This window comes from Zonotrichia albicollis, chromosome 1 (assembly GCF_047830755.1).
Source record: "Zonotrichia albicollis isolate bZonAlb1 chromosome 1, bZonAlb1.hap1, whole genome shotgun sequence".
NCBI classification, from domain to species: domain Eukaryota; kingdom Metazoa; phylum Chordata; class Aves; order Passeriformes; family Passerellidae; genus Zonotrichia; species Zonotrichia albicollis.
Genome location: NC_133819.1, coordinates 96304633 through 96325957, shown reverse-complemented (window position 1 = coordinate 96325957; position 21325 = coordinate 96304633). Strand labels below are relative to the sequence as shown.

The 21325-nt window shown below is 36.9% G+C and overlaps 1 protein-coding gene across 1 annotated transcript in view; it reads left to right on the top strand.

Moving 5' to 3' along the window:
* Nucleotides 1–21325, top strand: part of ZNF407 (zinc finger protein 407) — a 336446-nt gene that overhangs the window by 119022 nt on the left and 196099 nt on the right. The window contains exon 4 of the mRNA XM_074547690.1: nt 14665–14739. Coding sequence (XP_074403791.1) covers nt 14665–14739 — 75 coding nt within the window. The remainder of the gene's footprint in view (nt 1–14664; nt 14740–21325) is intronic.

The window sequence follows — 21325 nt, the reverse complement described above, 5'->3', positions numbered from 1 at the left end:
AGCATCCTTATTGTGGAGATTTAAATAGAAGGTACAAGGTGTTTCCCTTTTCCTCTTCAATGTTGGAAAGCAGCAGCATGACTAGCTGGTGATGGGTTAAGGGATCGGCTTATAGAAAATTATTATTCAAGGGCTGAATAACTCAGAGGATCAGTACAGAGGATTGGATACAGATCCCATCACCTCCAGACTGTCTGTTCACATGCAGCTCATCTTTATTCTGGCCACACCTTGTTATTGTCTCATAAGTTTTTATAACTTCTCTTTAAAAAGTTTGGTTCCTTTGTATTCTAAAGAAAGTCACCATCAGAAATGACAGATTTGTTGTCACATTGGAAAAAAATCACAATTGAAAGGGCATGGAAAATGAACTTTAAATAACAGTGACTAAAATTAAAATTGGTGGAAAATAGAAGGATATTAAGAATTACAGACCACTGAACTGTAAGTGCTGGGTAAATTGAAGTTATATTTTAGTGTCCAAGTCTAAAACACAGGCATAATGCCTTGGCAAACCAGTGTTACAAAGGAAAAGTATTTCCAAATATTTATATGTGTATGCACGCTACCTGCTTGTAAGACAGGGAGCAAATTTAGGTAGTGTGGATAGCTATGCATCCTTTAACAGACTCCTTTATAACAGGACAATAAATGCCTAGCTACTTGTTGTTTTGGAGCATTTTCTTCATGAATTAGTGACTGATAAAAAAGAAGCTTGAAGCTTTTAAAATTATTAAGCGTGCTATATCACAAAGCATGCAATACACAGACCACTGCTGACATACTTTTGGTTAAAAAAAAAAAAAAGAATAAATCTCTTAGCTATTATTATTTAATTACTGGCACCATTTAGGAGATTGTTCTGTTGAAACCTTTAATTGTTCCACTGAGGAAGTTTGTCCATTTCATAATATCTACCCTGCACTAAGAAAGTAATCCCTTTTTTTTCTAAAAGCAATTTTCTTTTCTGTTGTTGGATTCTCTGAAGGATGCGATCTGTCCGTCACTGTATTTCACAAGAAGTTCTCTTGAACTTGTGCAGAAGACAAGCACTTTCAGAAACTGTAGCTGTAGAGAAATTTGCATTGTTGATATTTGGGATCGATCACATGTTTTAGGCCCTCATTATGCAAGGTTCTTTGTGTTCTCTTGGCCTCTTTAATGTTTCAGGACTGTCTGGGTGGTGCTCAGTTTTCAGCAGAATAGAAATCTTTGTTGCATCATTATTTTCTTCTATCTCTTCAACTGCAGTTTGGGTGAAACTTAGAAAGCACTCATAAAGAAGGGCATGTGTAAATTCTCTGAAATGCAGCAGACATAATCTGTGCTCAGCAACACATTTTTAAGTTTCCATTTCTTGTAGAAGTCTTATGGGAAGCACAGTGTCTCTTCAGCACTGTCCCTGCTCAAGAGGAGCTCTATTGCACTGTAACATATTAGAGATTTTCCACTCTTGCTAGGTCAGTGGTCTCAAAAATATTATTTCAAAAATTCCTCAATAGATTTTAAAACATTTCAATAAAAGAAATAAAACTCCAGTTTCTTTTTGGAGGATCCTGGGAGCTGGCAACTGCTAGAAATCATACTGTCTGTACAAAAAAAAGACAGTTTGCTTTTTATTTTTAGGTGGAATTTTTAAGTGAAACTAAATGAAGTTTAATGGCTTATAACATTGCATGAATTTGTCAAAACTGATCAGCTGGATTGCTACACAATGAATACTGAAAATGTTCTGGTTTTTAGGCTTATAATAGCCTACAGCCATTCAAAAGTCAAAATGTTATTTGATGATTTCAGAATGTTAATGAAATTATTATTAATAGCACATATATTAATCTTAATGATATATGTAAATATGGGCAAATGTAAAGCTCTGTTGACACCAAAATAATTATTCTGCTGCTGAAAGTAAACCTGGGGTTAAATTTCAGTGATCAAGCATAAAATAGTTTGCTCTAAATGCGTCAATAAAAGAATTTTTGATGAAGTTTAAAATTGCATACAGGCTCAGGAGATTCAGAATGTTTGTTAGTACAAAAAAATTGAAAAGGAAAGGATGATTCTATTTGCTTTTAAATTAGCAGAAAATAGTTGCAGACTGTTTGGATTAAGACAAAAAGATGTAAAAGGCTTTGCTTTGTTGTTATCTGGATTTCAGAAAATATCATATCTAATCAATGTTTTAGTGTGGGGTTTTTTTAGGTGAGAGGGAAGTAACATGCATCACTCTCCACTGTGAATTCATTTGCTTAATAATTTGATTTGACTGGCTTAACTTCTGTTTCTGTGCTTTTTGCTCATTTAAGTTGAAATGGTCCTTTTATAATATACATGTAATTATTTTTCCCCCTCTTTGGTGGTGTTAATCACGCTGTAATATGGTTTTCATGCTTGCTTTGTTTTTTAGGAAGGCAACAGGGTTATGTTCAAGGAACGTAGAGATTTCTTGTCTGTAGTTATATGCAATAAACAGCATGATACATTTTTTATTGTAATATCTATCTTTGAAAAGCTAAATGTTGGTAGCAGATATGATCTCTCTATATTGCATTGTGAAAAGAAAGGGAGTGAGCTTGGTTGTAAAGCAGAATTTCGTGGCATTTTACCTGTTGAGGGCCCTGTAGAGCCAGAAGTCTAGTGACTTGCCTAAGTGACAGGCAGTAGCAGCCATGGTGTCACTGTGCATTATCACCTCATGCTAGCTGGAAGCACTCCCTGAAGCCGATCTAGGTTGTATAGTCCTAGATGAGGTCTTCATGGGTGCTGACCATAAAAAGTTCATCAAAGTAATGAGGCGAGGCGAGAGCTTGGCGCTCATGGGCAGAGCTCAGCACCAAGGAGTGTGAACCGGCTCCAGCTGTGACAATAAAACAGCAGGTGGCTGCTGTCATTAGGGGTGGCAGATGAGGCAGGGGACTAACATTCAGCCCACAAAACTCTCATTTGTTAGCCATCGCCACTGTACCATGCAAAATAGCTTCCATCTCAGTCAATTTTACTTTGCAAAATATTACGCAGTCGCCATAAGAAAATTAGAGCCTTGGGTTTACAGGTTCCTTGGATCTTATAATCAGAAAACTCAGAGCTCTTAGGTTATGTGGAAAATTGGACTTTTTTCTCCCCTGAACAGTTTGAGAGTCTTTACAGTAATTTTATAATAGGTTGTTTCCACCCCAGCATGTGTTTATCAGTTAATATTTTGGACTATTTTGTTTGTTACTCCTTTCTAAAATCAATTCCATCCGTCTGTTCAGCTATGTGTTGTACATAACACTGCCTGCTATTCAGTGTTACAAAAGTTGCACACTGATCAGACTATTTTCTGTCTCTATGTCTGTCCAGGTAGAGATATTTCATGTAACAAATAATGGGCTTTTTGAGGGGAGTTCTGCTAATCTGAGAAATTGTAAAGAAACAGAACAGCCCTTTAATTTGTTGGATTTTTTTTTGTTTGCCTATTTCTGTTAATATAAAATGCTAAAGCATTTTGCATGTATTTAATCTTTGTGGAATGTTTTTAAGCTACCTCAAATTTGAGACCTTTCTCAGCTGCAAACTGTCCTGGTGCAGCTCATCCCTGCAGCAAGGCTTGTGGGTGTCAGGGGTTAAACAGTGGGCAGTGTGTTGGCTCCAATGTGAGAGCCATTTTACTTGCATCTTGTTACAAAGCTAAGAGAGAATTGCATGTTGGTGGTTCCATGCTCCATTCCATAGCTGTAAGTGACCTCCAGGAAATATGGAGAATTCAGGTGCTCGTTTGGACATGTGTCAGTTGTGAACATGATAAATTCGAGTACTCTAACAGGAAACCATTCATGGAAATCAAAATGTAATGCAATACTGAATAAAATGGAGTGTACAGTGTGTATTGGTGCCTGTGCCACCTGTGCTGTCCAGTTCTCCTGCTACTGAAATGGACCTGTGGAATCCCATCATTTTGTGCTGGCACTTGACATGAGGCTTTATGGGACTGTGGTTGCAATGACAGCATGGATTAGGAAGGAAAACCCCTTTAATTGAAACTTCATTTCAGGAAGATACTAAAAAAATATTTTTTTTAGGCATGGTTAATGTTTCTTTGTATTTTTTTTAGACATGGTTAATGTTTCTTTGTAGGACCAGGCTGTCCCTTTGTATATAAAACTGAAGTTCTGTAATTTTTCCTGTTAGCAGTAGAGATTCCTTTAATTGCATCTTTTGGGGTAGTTTGTAAATTATTCTTCTCTTTCAGATAGCATAGCTTTTGTTTGAAAATACACTGATTTCTCCTTCACTTCATTGTTCATATGTACACTCAGCATGTGTGTGTAGGTTTTTCCAGGCCCTTAAGATCAAAGATGGTTTTTTTTTCTCAGTTCCATTGGGCACCTATGTAGTTCCTACATCTCTCATGTTTGATTTGTGGCCAGAAATGGTCAGAGTTAATCTCGGATGCTGGCTGGAATTGGAGTAATCTTTGCCAGAGAACATCTTCTGCTGTGTCACAGATATCATCTTTATGACTGTACTGATTTGTCTGATCTATATTCCTGTGGTTTTTCCAGACTGATGACAGTCTTCATACCAAGAGCGTGCAAGATCCTTCCCAGACTGCACAAATGTGGGCTCATTCTGTGTGTGTGTGTCTGTGTGTCTGTGTGTAAAACATCCATCTAAATTCAGTGTTATTTTTTTGTCTTTATTGCTTTAGTAACTTATATTTCAGGTGAGTACTCTTAATCCCTTCAGTCCTGGCTTTGGATTTCTGAAGTGAGTCCTGTTGGCCATCAGAGGAAAAACTGAGAAACACCAGACTCTGCTTGGCAGCTTCAGTGATTCCCCTGCTAAGTATGTGACTGAGGTGATGAGAGGTGTTAGCATTTTTTTGTGGGATAAGTGGAGTAACACCACTGTTACAGCTGTAATTCTTACTTGGATAGACTTTTGTGCTGCTCTTCATATCATCTGCATCCTCTATGATCAGTGCCGTAATTTGAGAGAATTTTTTAGGTCTGTAATACTTGGATAGTGCATAACAGTCTGTCTGGTCGTATATCATGATTTGCTCTGAGAGACACTGTTACTTCCTTCAGTCAGCCTCCTTCTTCAGAGGTAGAAGGACGTTGTTGCAACACTCCACTTTTGGGAGCAGCTGGGCGTGGCTGTAATGGGAATATCTGAAGAGACTGAAATGCCAGTTGAAAATGAAAGCTCTGAGCTTTTACTTATGTTCGGGTGCTAACAAAAGATGTCTTCCAACAAAGAAAAATCAAACATTAATCAGACATGCTTGTCAGAAGTTAGGTTGGCCTGATGACACAGTGTTAGGTGGTTCTTAGTTCCTGAGGTAGCAATGGCCAGGCCCAAGAGGTCTTGGACAAGGAAAGATGGAACCATCTTTGTGCTTCAAACGTATTAATGGGAATACAAGTATGAGATGCATTTTTTGTGGACTGATCTGATCCACATGATAGCTTTTTGATTTCTTTGGCTGGAGCCAGTCAGTTCTGATTCCACCAGCCTGTTGTTAAAGGTTCACGCATGTGGACGGTACTACTGATGGTTACAGATTAGGTCTTCCTGTCATAGATTTACTATTTTTATGCAGCTACTTTGGCAAAAAGATATTCTGAAGTATTTTGCTTTCTACCTGCAGTCAAACAGTCTTGTGGAATGCCTGGATGTGAGGCAAAAAAGGATGTGTTTTACAGCTGAGTTGAAGTCTCAGGAATAAACAAATCAACGAGCACTTGCTTTTCTATGTCAGGCAAAGACCTAGGGCAACATTCTCACTACTCTCACAGATCAAGCAGACTGCAGAGTCTTCGCTCCAGCCACCATCTATCACCAGCAGCATTTCAAATTGTGGGGAAATTGTCAATAAAAATTGTGTGTGTCTTCTGATTGTGTATGACTTCTGAGCAGTTCAGTCATCAGATAGTGACCAATTTATTCATCTCATTTCTTTCTTGGTACCTCTCAACTTTGCAAAAGACCACAGGCACTGTAGCTGCAGAATTGACTGAGTTATATATGTGGCACTGCTACTGCAGGCCCTACGTGTTTTCTAGTCGACAAATCAACTGTCTTTAGATTTGTTTAGATTTCCTGTAAAGACAGGCAACAGTAGATTCTTTTGATGAGGAGAATTTCATTCTCAAGATAGCTCTTCCTCTAGAAGCTCTGCATAAACCTGGTAATTCAGCCTGCTGTGTGATTTCTGAGCCATCAGGAAGAAGCTACATCAAAAGTGACTTTTTATTTAGGAATAGCAAGTCATTAAAATAAATTTATTTCGCTCTATAAATTCTAATTTTAAGTAGAAAGTCATTGGAACATCCTTATTTTGAGATAGTCTTATAGTCTGTTTCTTGCACTTTCAAAAGGCTCAGACTTTGCTGGTTGGGATCACTAGGAAGCTCTTTACAAACTGTCTGCAGAAAGTCCAGTATTTCAAAACTCTTCTCAGGGCACCTAGAGATGTGATTCACCTGACCCACCCAAAAGATTGAATCAACTTTGGACAATTTCTGCCTTCAAATATTAGCTTGTTTATCCTGCTGTTGCTTTCCAGATGCTAAATGATGATATGCAGAACTGATGCCTACTGCATCAAATTCCTTATCTGAAGTCCTGAGCATGCTAGGAAATGGACTCAGTCATGAGCAGGAAGACAAGCCAGTACCTGAAGAAAGTGGAAAGACTGAATAAGGGAGGAATCAGTTATGAGAATGTTGGAAATACAAGTCATGAAAAAAGAAAAGACATAAGCCATGTCTTGGTGGCAAGATTGCTAACACTATTCTGGATCACAATGCTTATAGATGTAAGCGTTCATTTATGTTTAAAGCATTTCTGCAGCTTCATGTAGCATGGCAAGTGTTTTTTCTCATGATGTCCTGGGTTTGGATGTGTGTACTAATCTCTCTTTAATGTAAGGCACTTCCAACACCAAACCTAGGATTGCATTTCAGACTTTAGGAAAAGAGGTTCTGCTTTGTAGTAGACTTGAGAGGTTGATAGCAGTGCTAGAGAAAGCACATTGTGATTCTGTCTTTTTCTTTTTTTTTTTGTTTTTTTTTTTTTTTTTTTTTGTTTTTAGTACTTTGTGCAGCTGTTAGATTACCAAACACCTGTTAGAGGTGACAGTTACAGATGCTCAATAACCAATGAAAATTAATAGAACATGTGATTCTTTTAGCTTAGAAGTGATTTGGTAAGATGTGTTTAGAAATCTAATTACGTACTGCTGCTGTTTACCATTATCATTTAACATTCATTAACTTCTCTGAATATTGAAGCAAACATTTCTTGTAGTGGTACTAATTTTCTCATATATTTGTAAGGTGATTTTCTGACAGAGGGAACACCTGACTTTAACGGTTTTGCCACAGTTTAGCTATTTTAAGTTTAGTCTTCAAGCAAATAAAAGCAGAATGTAATTTGTTTACTTACAGTTGACACTTGTTATTGTGTCTTCAAATATAAAAGTTCACAGTTCCACTCTTAAATTTCTACTCACTTTTATGTTAATTATAATTTTCACTGGCTGGACATGGCTTATTCCTGCAGCTGTCATTGAAGAGTACTTTTTGTATTTAAAGTAAAACACTTCTACACAATACCTTCAAACCTAAAAAGTTCAGAATGGACCTGAGCTAACTTGCAGGAAACCTTTTTGATTTCAGTTACAAAATAAGTAACTGAAGGTGAGGCACACAGGTAAGTGAGCTCCCTCATGGGGGAGGAAATTATATAAATACTGGTTTTTTTTGCCACAATAACAGACTAAATTTCTGTCCTGGATGGTTTATTTTATAACATAAGTCTCTTAAAAGTGGAATAGTGAGAAAACTCAACAACTTCTGATGACAAGACAAGCTTGAGTGGAACAGTAGAGGATGTTTTCTCTTTTATTTAGTTTGCTCATCTTTGTACCCAGATCTCTTCTGCTTGAATTTGTGCGAGGAGATAATTGTGCCAGTTGCTACTACTTTATGGCCATGGGGCTAATAATTCTTTGCCATCTTGAGAATAGCAGATTGGTGGCAGAGAGCAACAAGAATATGTTGAGGGATGTCTCTCTCTTCTGGTTGATAGATGCAGGAATATGCAGGAGCAACACAGTCGATTGATTGATTGATAGTGCGCAACTCATCCATAATGATCTGTCTGATATAGCAGTAAATTATTCTTGAGATTGATGCAGGTCATTGAACAGCACATTGACAATCCTGTTGTCTGTCATCCTGTTCAAAGCAAGGCAGGAACAGTAGCTGCTGTGATACTCAGGTCTACCATGGGTGCTAGCTGTGTGCAGGTGTTCTGATAATACAAGTTGTTGTCTTTATTTTTTGGGCAGCTTGGCTTCATTGCTAGGTTGTTACAAGTAACAGTAAAAAGAGATGAGGTATTTTTAAAAGAAAAGATTGTACTCACTGCATTGGTGATTTCATAGTAACATAAAAAACATTTGAAAATGTTGGATTTTAAACTTCAGTAGCAAAACTTCTCCATGGAAAATAAGCTAATAATTAAGAAACATACCTGGTTGTTGCATGGAAAATTTTAAGTCCTCCCTCCAAATCCAAACAACACCCTAAAACCCACACAAAATTGAAGCAGAAAGGCTGATTGATAGTTCTCAGAAATTCCAAAGTTATGTTGGTCTTTAGGTTCTATGAACTGCCATGATATCTTCCCATGGTAATCTGGGTTCTTGTCTTGTTAGTGAGGGCAAGGTTGTCTTCATTTTCCTCTTTTGGTTTCTCTTTTAAAGAGGAAAAGTTTGAATTTTCCATTCTTCCAGGTTACACACACCTGAAGATGTGGATAGATGGATGGATGGATATGTGTTGCTTCCCAGTTTAATTACTGGCCCTGGTGAGGGTGGAGCATAGAGCAGCCATATCCTGCTTTGACACATGGGGTCAGCAGGGAGTAGAAGGCAGTGTGTCGCTGCGCTCTCAGCGCCGCACACTGCGTGATGACTTGTTAACCTTTTAGAATGTTATTGATTTTTTTTTTTTTAGCTTACAAAGAATAACCATCTCCTTTATTTGGAAGTAATAAGACCTCCTTTATTTGGCTAGTAAATGAGTCTGGGAGAGCCCCATCTTTCCTGTGCAGGGTTCTAGGACTTGACGTCCTGTCATAGAGGGCATGAAGTTTTTCAGATATGTGGATGTTTTCTACGTTAGACTTCGGCCTGCCAGATATTTACTTGAACCTGACATCTTATCACAAAGGGCATGAAGCCTTTCAGACTGCAGGATATCTTCCACACCAGACTCTGCCCTGCCAGATACTTTCTTTTAAATTGAGTCCCTTGCGCGCAGTCATGCAAGAGAGTTATCAGAGCCCCAGTCTGGACCCTTCAGAATCAGCAAACATCCAAAAATGATGGACTTTAAGAAATTCTCAGGAATTTAGACTTTTGATGCATGGAAAGAAAAGCTTACTTGTTCATAGAAAACCATTGCTTTCTGGACAGTTCTGCATCTGCCTCTGTGCTCTTATTCCTGAAGTTAACCTGCTGAATAAATCCTGGTGGAGACATAAGATTTGGGTGGCAACTTTTTAGTATAATTTGGAGAATTTGAAGACTTGAAATTTTTTACTTCAGGTACTCTGTTTAAGTACTATTTGACCAAGTGCTGATTTGAATATGAGAAGTTCTACTTTTAGGAGTAGAATATGCACAACTGAAGTGCATGCAGTAATCTGTAATTGTATATAGAAGTTTTATTGAACATTCTGAAATGCATGCACGTCCTGGTATCTCTTGAAAAACTGAACTGTTTTTCTCTCCTGCTGGTTGATACACCTGTTGGCATGGCTCCATGTGAACCACACATTCAACTACAATTAGGGTTTCCAGTGTTTTTTGAGACACAGTAAGAACAAGAACGCTTCATTAAGGTGGTAAGAACCATAGAGTCCACATTGTTGTTTACTTACTTGAACATATCCCAGTCCCCCTTCTTGGCATCGTCTGTGAAGCTTGCCTTGATTTCCTGGTTTCTTGCCTCGATTTCCTGGTTTCTTGCCTCATAGAAGGACAGATATTCAACATAGATCATAGAAAACAAAACCTGGTGTGAACAAAATAATACATTATTTCATTGTATTCTGTGATTATGTATAAAAGTTTGAGATCCTATTTCTTATTATTCCTTGATGCTGTCAGGTCGCCCAGACGATTCATCCAAAATGATACAACATTCTATCCTTTCTATATGCCTGAAATTTATGCTAAAACAAAGCACTAAGTTCTTGGATTTGTTTATGTGTTTGATTTTGGTTATTTTAAAGGCTCTCAAGAAGCTTTTTAAAACATCCTATGTACTTGGGTTATGCACTAGCTTACCTGTATTCTCAGAGTTAAATTTGTGTGTAAAGAGGTTTTGGACAGTTTAAAGGAGATGTAAAGGATATTGAGAATATGAATAAAGGCTAGATATTCATTGTTATTCTCCTGGACTTTTCTGCTGTCATTGAACATTGTTGTCTCTAAAATAAATTCTCCAAGAGCAATTGCAGAGAGCAATGTATCCACTAAGAAGTGATTTAAAATTGCTCTTCAGCTGCTTGATACCTTGTTTGTGGAGTCCCACAAAAATAAATTCCCGTGCTGGCCCTCCTCAACAGTTTTGTGCAGTCAGAAGATGGCTGCTCTGTCACCATGGCTTCGAGTGGCTTTCTGGTTGAGGTAACATGTAGCTCCTTCCTAGGTCCAGGCACTTGATAAACACGCAGGCAATAACAGGTTTTGTGGCCTTATGGCCCAGAATGCTTTGGTTTGTGTGTGTGTTGTGTGTTTGGTTCTGGGTGGGTTTTTTTAGGCTTTTCACTAACCCAGTGATGTACTTATTCAAAGGGAAAGAGCTATTATGGATTCAAAGCATAATAAAACTTAGAATCTTTTTCCTCTCAAAGCAAGATACTTCACAGAGAACAGTTTTCTCCCCACAGAGAAAATAGAAAACAGACAATACATGACAGATTATTCCTATTCCTTGTGTACTGTGATGATAAACATTGTACATGCTGAAAAATTTGTATTACACTAGAATAAAATGTGGAAGTAAAGATTGTCCAATATTTTTCTTTATTCCCAGAATTAGAAGTCCCTTTGTTTCTTTTGTACTTTAAAATGTGCTGTTATCTGAAGACAAATCTATAGAGGCTCCTAAATCAGTTACAGACATTCTGAGAGAGTCCAAATACTGTTTGAGGATTGCCATGGAATATGAACGGTCACGTTCCTACAAACCACAACTCTTCTAAAAGGAAACCAGAATCTTCTGCGAACTTATTTTGGGAAAGGTGCTCATATGATTTAAAGTAATTTTTATTTATAGTTTGTGTGCAAAAAGTTGTCTATAGGGAATGAGGATGCTATCCTAAAGCTCTGTGTAATTTTTCAATTGGTCTTTAATTTATCCTGTAGTTTTAACATAGAGTGTCTGCCTGAGGATTTTGCTGGTTTTGAAGCCAGAGTAGTTGAATATCACAAAAAAGTTAACCCAGCACAATGCTACTGCCAGGAAAAGGAATCCTGCCTACTCACCTTGTTCCACTTTCAGAGGAGGCTTCTCGTAGTCTTCCTACCAAATGAAAGGAACTCCCATGACCATGACATGGATGTATAGGCTGGACATCTCTGCTTGCTGAGACCTGACCCACAGGGGAGCAGCTGGGCTGGGACTTCTTGTCTCCATGTGGGTAGAGGATGAATTTGTCCAGATTAGAGTTTGTAAAACTGGTTCCAGGCCTCTAGTACAGCCTGGTTTGCACATATTTGAAACAGTAGAGTTGGTTTGATGATAGACTTTTTCTACTCCCTTTTGATGCGCTTCTGAAACTAGTTAGTTTTTAGCATTTGAATGTTTATACTTTCACTAGAAATATAAACAAGAAATTAGAAGTTTGGTGAAGCCTGAATTGGTGCTTTTCAATTGCTAATGGAAAGATTCCTTTTGATTTGAAGATACATCAGTGCAATATATCTTGAAAGCATTCACTCAGTGAGTACTTTTAGGTGCCAGTCAGACTTCTCTAAAGATTCTTTTAAAAGGCCAAGGCTAAGTCATGTCTATTCCAGCAGTAGCTTGGGAGTAACTGATTTACCTCAGCAGAGGTAAATAGCATAGATAAACCCATTATTTTTTTTACTACTAAACCATTAATTACATCGAAACCTAGCGTTACTGAATGTATGGAAAACATTTTTGTGTTTCTTTTGTAAAGCCAGCAAACACTGCTACCACCTCTCTGAAAATTGCCTGCAGGATTTAGTAAACAAAACCAAATACTTTTTACTTGTTTCTCTTTGTGGTTTTGTTTGTTTGTTTGTTTGTTTTAATGGGTGGTCCTCAAACTCAGCATCTAAACAAGGTTGTTTAGACTTTGCCTCTTGTTTTAATAATGCCTGTCTCTGTTGGTATTTTTTTAAAATCTTGTTCTCAATTTCTTATGAAAATAGAAATTTTATTTTTAAGGTCTGTTTCTGTAAGGTGGGGAGCTGCCCTGAGCTGTGCAGTGTGCTCCAGACTTGCACTGAGGCTTTTGGCACTCCTCAAGTCTGAAGCCTTCGAGCCTTACATGAAAAGCTTAAAATGTTAGCAGTTTCTGAAACCCAAACTGAGTCAGGGTTCATTTTATTTGTGCTGTGTAACGGCAGTAAAATGGTTGCTAGAACATAGATGCAACAGAGAAGAGGCAGAATGTGAGATTAACTGCTTCATATTATTACCAAGACCTTTGTCTTTGATTTTGCAGAAAGGTATGTCTGTCTGTACCCCCTGCAGTTGTGTGGTAGATGAAATGGTGAGCCTTTGTTTGGCACCTTTAACTAAATAGGCTCAGAAACCAAAAAGTGCTTCCCTGCAAATATTGTGTAGCTGGTTGGCATCTTTATATTCCATGCAAATAGCAAAATATCCCTTTACCTCTCTGATTGTGCATTGCCCTTTCACAGTAATTTCACTGAGTTTATTTTTCTTTTAGAAAGGGGGAAAATGGAAGTTTGTAACAGGAAATGCAGGTATTACTAAATGAAAATATGTTTGGTACCTTCCACAACTTGGTGGAAATAGTATTTTTGTTGAAAAGCAAAGGCAGTACATTTTGTATGCCTTATGCTTTTTTTGGAATACATTTTTTTATTTTGTTACAATGATTTTCCCTATGTACAGTAATTTTGATGACACTTGCATAGTAATGATGGTAATGGTGTAATAGATTATTCACAGTTGTAATGGTTATGATGCCATAGTAATAAGTTGGGTAGGGAAAAGTATTTAGGATACTTTTTAAATGTATTTTTGTAAAAAATAAGGAAATTTATATCATTTAAATAAGGCTGTATTATATTCCTACACCTTAAGGGATGCACAAGAGAGATTCTCTGTAATAATGTGCAAATGCCCAAAGAAGATCAGACACAGAAAAGCTAAATTTACATAATTGTAAAGGAAAAGTACTGTGTCTTTGCTTTTGTGGCTCTTATACCCCATAGTGCTGGTGTTTTACAGTCCTTCCATTGTCCATTACTGCAAACACGTCCAGATGAATTCAGCGTTTAATGTTAAAAATCTTATAACATGCCAGTTTGATTTGTAGCCCTTCATATCATGGAATGCTAATTAAAATCATATTTTTGCATATGTCATGCCTTTCATGTACATATGCAAATAGAGTCTATTGCCTTTCAGCTATTAGTAATTAACTTTATGAAGGACAGCTGTAATACATAATTAACAAAAATGTTTGCAAGCCCTTTTCACACTGAAAGTTGCACCAGTAAAATTTTTGCTTATCGAGAAAACCATTTTAGTTTAAAGCTTCAGTCTGATATCTAAATTGTTTGAAGCAGTCACATGACATAATTAAATTGATGTTATGGTCTTATCAGCAGAAGAATAGTACTTGATAGGCTTCTATCTGTTTCATTACGTATGTCACCAAAATTAAATTATCTGTTTGGTTTGGTAGAAACATGATGCCAGGTAGTATGTGTTTTGTTGCTGCTGTTGGTGCTTTGAAGAATGTCTTGCCAGTTTGAACAATATTCCTGCTGATAGTGTATTCATGAACATGTGCTTCACGTTTTTCATCCTTTTTTTTCACAAGGCTATAAAATAACTAAGGCTATTAATTTGTTTCTGTGTGTATCTCTTTAAATAATTAATAATACAATGAAGTTTGTCCAGGCATAAGCAGTGATTAAAGCATCTTATCTTGCTGGTTTTTTATGTTTCTCATGAAAAACAATGGAACTACCTGTATGAAGAAGGGTTGCAGGATGGGTCCATAAGGCTTAAATAAATTCAAAGGTATAACTAAAACTGTATTACTTTATAACATCAGACAATGTTCTTCAGGTAAAATAGCCTATATTATCAGTATAATGTGTGAAATGTTCTAATTTTCAAAGGGAAGCAGAAACAGGTTTTCCTTTCTTTGACCAGTGGTGTATGGTTGGGACTTGTAAGAGAAAAGCCAAGGGATTGCAAAATGAGGGAAATCTGTTGTTACAGAATGGACTCCCCAATCTAAGTCACATCCTAGCAGAGGAGGGATTTTTTTTTAGGTCTGCCTTTAATGAAATGTGTTCAAGTGCATGCTCAAAAAAGAAAAAAAAAAAAAAAAGATCTTTCTCATTTGCTCTTTGTTTGACAGGGTGGCGTTTGTGATGAAGAAGCATTTGAATACTCATTTGCTGGGCAAACACGGAGTTGGCACCCCTAAAGAAAGGTAAACTGCTTTAAAATTCTTTTCCATTGTATCTTATACAGTATGTGGAGATCTTTTCTAGAATATTTATCTTGCCCACAATGAAGCCATCTGGATTTTTTCCTCAACTCCAAGAGAGATCAGCATCTTTAAGTGCTCTTATGTTGTGTGGTGCTTATGACGTGTCTGTAGAGAGAAATTCCAAGTAAGAGGTGTGGAATTTGCAGCTTTTGAGGCTTTTTTTGATAGGTGATATTATTTTCTTTAAACTTTCATAGTTGGAAATGTGCCTCTTAGTGCAAAATCAAATGTTTGGGGTTTTTTGGTTTTCTTTTCCTTTTTTGTTCTGTTCTTCCTGGCCTTGATGCTCATAGGTTTATAAAATTACTTTCAAAGAGGTCATAGCCATAGAGAAATCAAAAAGAAAGTTTCCTCAAGTGTTCTTGGACAGGAAGGGAGATTTGGCATTTTCACTATTTTTAAAATGAATTAATTTATTTTTTCAATCTGTACACAGCTACTTACTCTCCAACTTTGTTTGCAAGCAGGTTATTTTTTTATATGGTTTAAAATATAACTGTGTTTTACAAACTCAATGGCACTGTGTTTGCAGATAAACAGATTTTGCTTGAGATTTATTTGGCACATTGTGGCTTAGCTATTGCTATTTCACTGAATCTTTGGGCCAACTAGAAAATTGATGTGTTTTGGATAGCCAAAAGATCTCATATTCTCTTTCAGCCTGGGTAGATAGAGGTGTTCATTGCTGGATACTTGATACTGTTTCAAGTATTACTGCCTTGTAACTCATTCTTTGGGGGTAGGCTTTCATAAATAAAGTGTATTTTCTGGTTTTGATATGAAAAAAGAGGAAAATAAGTTATAGGAGCTGTAGGAGAGCTCAGAAAAGCTCTTTCTGAGCCATGTTCATTTCTTGTTAAAGACAGTGGAAATTGTGGTCAATTAGACCCATTCCTCACAAGTTTGTCGTGCTTTAATCATGGAGGGACCTAAGAGGAGGGTTTTTAATTAACACCCCATATATGTTTTAGTTTGACTTAGCACTGATTTAGGTAGTGCTTTTATTTTTAAGATTTCCTCTACAAAGGTCTTGACCAGAATTTCCCTACCATGTGATTATTCAAGAGTTTTGAGATATTCTATTTAATCTAAAATACACAGCGATGCATTGAAAAAATAGCTACAGTTTCATCAAAGCAGATATCATAATAAAGTTTATTTTGGTTATCTCTTGTCCAAGCACAACAATTAGAAAAAGTGTTTTGTCTCTGGTCGCTTATTTTATAACTGGAAGTATTCAATACCAATATATTCTTTTACAAGGGGATACTTACTGTACACTCATCATAAATACAACATAGAGATAACTTGCATCACCCTAGTGAATATGTGCACAATGAAGGATACATACAATATATTTATCTTAGCTTGAGAGGCATATCTTTAGTGATGATCATCTTGAAATGAATTCCTAAACAAGTAGGATGCTCTAAAGTAAATCAGTTGTTGCTGGCTTTTCTTAGAGTGTTTTGTTCTGAAGGCCTCTCAGCTGTGGCCGTTTTCCCCATTTCTTCCTGTATTCCTTCAGGGCTGTCTGGCTGGCTGGCCAGCATGGCACGAGGAGGAGGAGGAGGAGGGTGGCAGGTTTACAGGCTCTGGCTGCCCAAGGAGCAGAGGAGCCCTGCTGAGGCCTGCAGCCTCCCTGCCCTGCCTACTGGCATGGCTGGGCAGGCTTTGCCTCCAGCACAGGCAGGTGGAATTGGAAAGTACTTCATGCCCTCTTCTTCTGCAATTTCTTCATCCATCTTTGGAGTATTTCTTTTCCACAATACCTTTTCAGGTGGCACTTCAGCTTAATGTAGAGCAGCATCAAACAGTAGTGGCAGAGCTACAACAACAATATAAATTTCTAGTAGCGGTCCCTCACTGGGGATGGGGGATGTTTAAGCCACGTGAACTAGTGCAGTAAATACCAAACCATTGTTGCTTTCCTTTCCACCTTTCCTCTTCTATTATGAGAAAGTTTGATGCCTGTTAATGGCTTTAGGAACCAAAGAAATCCTTCTTCTGCATGTTAAACCATCACTCTGGGCATAAACATATTACAAATTAAGTTACGTAGTTTTCTTACCTATGTAAAACATTAATGCCTTGATTATAATTTTGCAAGCTTGCTATTTTTAATTTCTCTAGGACAATATAATCAGTTTATTCTTTATGTTTTGAATTTGATTCTGCCCTCTGATACATTGCATATTATAGCAAATACTAATAGAAGCTAGCTAAATAGGCTGTGACAATTAAATTAATAATGCATTTTATTTGCAAGTGTTTAGTCTTCATGGTTTGACTGATATATGCAAAGATGGTAATTTATTAAAAGTAAATTCATGTAATTGTACTACAGAATTTGATGGACCAAAAAAAGTTGTCAGCATGACTATCATCAAAAACAGAAAATTGAAAAGAAGTTCAAAAGGGTGCTTGAAAAAAACCGTTATAACCCATACACCCCAAGAAATTGAGGCCCTTTATACAAACTTCTTAGAATCAAATTGCTAGTGGTAGGCACAGAGATAGTTTTGAAAGGGAGAGGAAAAATACACGTACAATTTAGTAAGGAGTACTTAACTTATGCACCTTGCTCTCTGTAGCTTTCCATCACTATTGGGTTTTTTTATGCACAAGGAGGAGTTATGGAGGCTGTGGAGGTGTTTGCATGGGCAGATACAGAAAACGAGTGTAACTCATAATGAAATTGCTGCTGAAACATCTTTTGTTTGGGTTATTTTCTTTTTTAAAAGACAGAATTGATTTAAGGGGAAAATACTGTGCAGCTGAAAATCACATAAGTTTTTAAAAAATAAACTTGTAGTAAAATGTCTGCACATTTCAGACACAAAACCCCCTACTGCCTAGTCCATTATGATCATTACAATTTAATAGCTAACTCAAAAGTGGAATGTTTTAACAGGAAAAAAAATTCCTCTAAGGTATATTTTCTTGTTATTGGAACTGTGATACTGATTTATTGTCAACTTGAATGTGTCTCAAAACTGGCATGTTATCTGCTAAGTCCAAGGCCAGTACATATTTGGTACTTCAGTGTCAGTAATCTTCATGGGACCTATAACTATATCTTATTGGCAGGATAAATCTTTGGCTACACCTTTATTGTGTCTGGTAGACATTGTGGTTGGGGACAAGGTGAGTGCATCGGTGATGTTAGTGGTGCCAAGTTCTAATTTCTGTTACGTCATTACTGTACTTGTAAATTGTGTCAGAACACAGAACAAAGAGATGTTTCACTATTAAGATATACACATACGCGCACATGAAAATATGAGCAAGAAAATAAAAATAAATTCATTAAGTCATTCCTCAGTGAGAATAAATTCTGCCACTGTTAAGTACAACTCTGGATTTAGATTTTTTTTAATGAAAAATACACATAAATACTCTTTAAAGATTTTTTAGAGACACCATTAGTACTGTAAAATATACATTTTTTAGTTTATGATACTTTCTTGACTAGAGTTCTATCTGATATATCTGTTTAAAAAATTAATTTACAAAGAAAAAGCCATAGAAAAACCTTTTTAGTTGCTTAATTACCTCATCTTCCTTATGAATTTTAAATTATGAGTTGCCTCTGAAAGAACTTTACATATGAGTAATCCCATTGAATAAAATAGAATCATTCATATATGAATGAATAAAGTTACTGGTAGCAAAAACAGTCACTGAATTGGAGTATCTATTATAAAACAATTCCTGTAAAGATCATTAAAGTATATATTTGATTTTGGAAGGTTCTGGTATTTTTCATGTGCTTTAAGAATGGGATCATTGTTACAGTGCTAGCAACATCATATGAAGATCATATGATTTTGAAATTATCTTGATTGATTGAAAAAACTGTGTAGTGATTTCGACTTGAGAGCAAGAGCTATAGGTAAATACCTACTACTGTGTAATAGCAACTAAGTATATTTGAGATGCTTTGTCAAATAATTTTGGAATATAACATACTTCTAAAATTTGTGTATTTTTTGCACTTTGAAGTAAAAAGAGGAAGTTCCTAGGTTGCCAGTTGTTTCATGTGCTTGCATAAGCCCATCTGAATTTTTGAATATTAAATTTTACTAATATGTAAATATCATGAAATAGACAAGACTGTAGGTATATCAGTGGAAGGGATTGTTGAGGTCTGAAAGAAAAGTAGCCAGGGAAAATGAACTCAGGGTTGATGTTCTGTATATTTTTGAGAAAACTGTTCTTGTAATCAGCTGCTGTGTCCCAATATTTCCATTTTGAATGTAAAACTAGAAGTGTATCAAGTCCATCAGTACAACCCTCTTTTATTTGAATGAACTGTTAATTCTTCTTTTGAAACATTTTTCTTTCTTTGAGTAGAGAAATTTGTGATAGTAACTATTTGATATGCCTGTTTTGGGCAATGCTACCCCTGCAAAGTAAAAAGATCCAGTTTGATGTTAAAGGTAATTTTGGGTAAACAAGTGGCAAAAGTCACAAAGTGATCTGCCATACATCCATATGAAGGGAAGTTGTTCCAGTCATACATCCCAGCTTTCTGCTTCCACTGCATAAGTCAACTGTGCAGGCCAAGAGGGTAAGGGTTAGTATGCAATCATTTTGTAATAAAATAACCTGCTCGTGTTCTGAAGGAATGAGTTCTGCATGTGGCTGTCTCACAGAACGGTTTCCAGTTAGAAGCACTGGCAGTACACATGGATCCACTGGACAAGAGGCTACCTGTGATACCAGAGAGGTGGTTTACTGAGTCTTGCCTGTTAGCTTTGTCATCACCTTTTACTGCTTCTTGCAAATGAGTTGGAGTTTTCAACTGAAACCCAACTACTAAGATTAACTAGATAGGAATGGAAAGCTTTATTTAATTGATTATTTCCTGCATTTTGCTTTAAAAGGGTCTCGGACAGTTGCATAATCATACTTTGGAAAAGTGCTAAGGAAAGAAATGTAGCTTTTTCTTGAAATAGTTACTGTTTGGAAGTTTGTGATGAGAGGATGTGTGTGTGTGAAGGACTCAAGCAGTGTTTGGGGAGCTGAAGTTTTGACTGAGATGCATGCTCAGCTTTCCATGTTTTGGAGGCTTATCTGACCTTTGGAAGCAGTATTTCTCTTTGGGGTTCAGCTCTTGTCTTGTGCTATACTATGTCAGAGTGTGGAACAGGTTCCATAGGTACAGGCTCTGCAATCAATTGCTGCCTGAGTGTTTTTCTCTGTCTGTGGCTGACCAAGGAACATAAGGAAGCCACCTGTGATTCCTCAGGTGCTGGAAGTAGAAGATGTGCTGAAAATTCATAGCTTTGCTCATGGCTTGTTGTCTGTACACATATGTGCATTTGCTTTGCTACAAAGAAATGAAGACTAGGCCGACATTTATACTTTGGAAGACTGCTATCAAAAAGACAAGTGATGACTTCAGCATCTTTTCTGAAAGAAAAATAACAAGTGAAGGACTGTAAAAGAATTAAGTTATTTTGCTACTTCTCATTATTTGTTCTTCTTATCAAATCCTGGCAATATTAGAGTTTAGTTCAGAAGGAAGGACAAACTGAAGTAAGTTTATTTTAATTGCTAGGTATGTGAGATGATTTGGAAATTTCTGTAGTCAGCAACAGTCTTCCTGTTGTGAAGACTTAGCTGCTATGGTTAGAAAATAGAGGGAGAACCCAGTGGGATTCATGCTGCTCACAGTGAGCACCTTTGGCTAATTTTAAGCATCTTAACAAGATATAAATTATGATCTCATATTCATAAACAATCAAGTACTGTCTAGAGCATAGGTTATTATTTCCATTAGGAAGAGTATGCTAACATTGTTGGTGAGTCTGTGGAAAACAGTGTGGGTAGCTGCTGAAAGCACCACCTTTATTTCCCAATGGTTTGTTTCCCACGAAAAAACAGTTCCTTGTTGCATGCCATCAGCCAAAACTTTGTAAGCTGCAAACTGATCTCTCCTCTGATGCAGTCAGCTGAAAGTAAATTGCTCCAGTTGCGTGTCCCAGCTTGCTGCTTCCACTGTGTAAGGTAACTGTGTAGGTCAAGAGGGTAAGGATTAGGATGGCAATATATCTCTAGATCCCTTTTTACCTGCATGGGACTGGTAGCAAGGGACCTCTCCAGACAACTCTGAAGTCTGTGTTACACTTTGAGGGTGGTACGTTGTGACATTTATAGATGGAAAATGTTCCATGTCTTGGGTGGTACCCGATTTTATAGACTTTGATCAATCTATATAATACAACACAAATATTTATTGAGAATACTAAAAAGGAAATGGAAACATAATCTCTTGACCATACTGCAATGAAATATTTTCCATACATTCTGAAGAATGAAGATGAGTATTTTGTAAACCTTGGAAGTAAAAACAGAAGTTCTGTGGCAAATGCTGTATTTGACTGATGGTAGAAGCTTTCTTCCTACTTTTTAGCCACACACTTCGTAATTCTTGCATCAAGTTATGACACCGTCAGAACTACTTTTCTGCAGCCAAAACAGCTGCGTAATTATTAAATATGAATGTGTTTATCCAGGT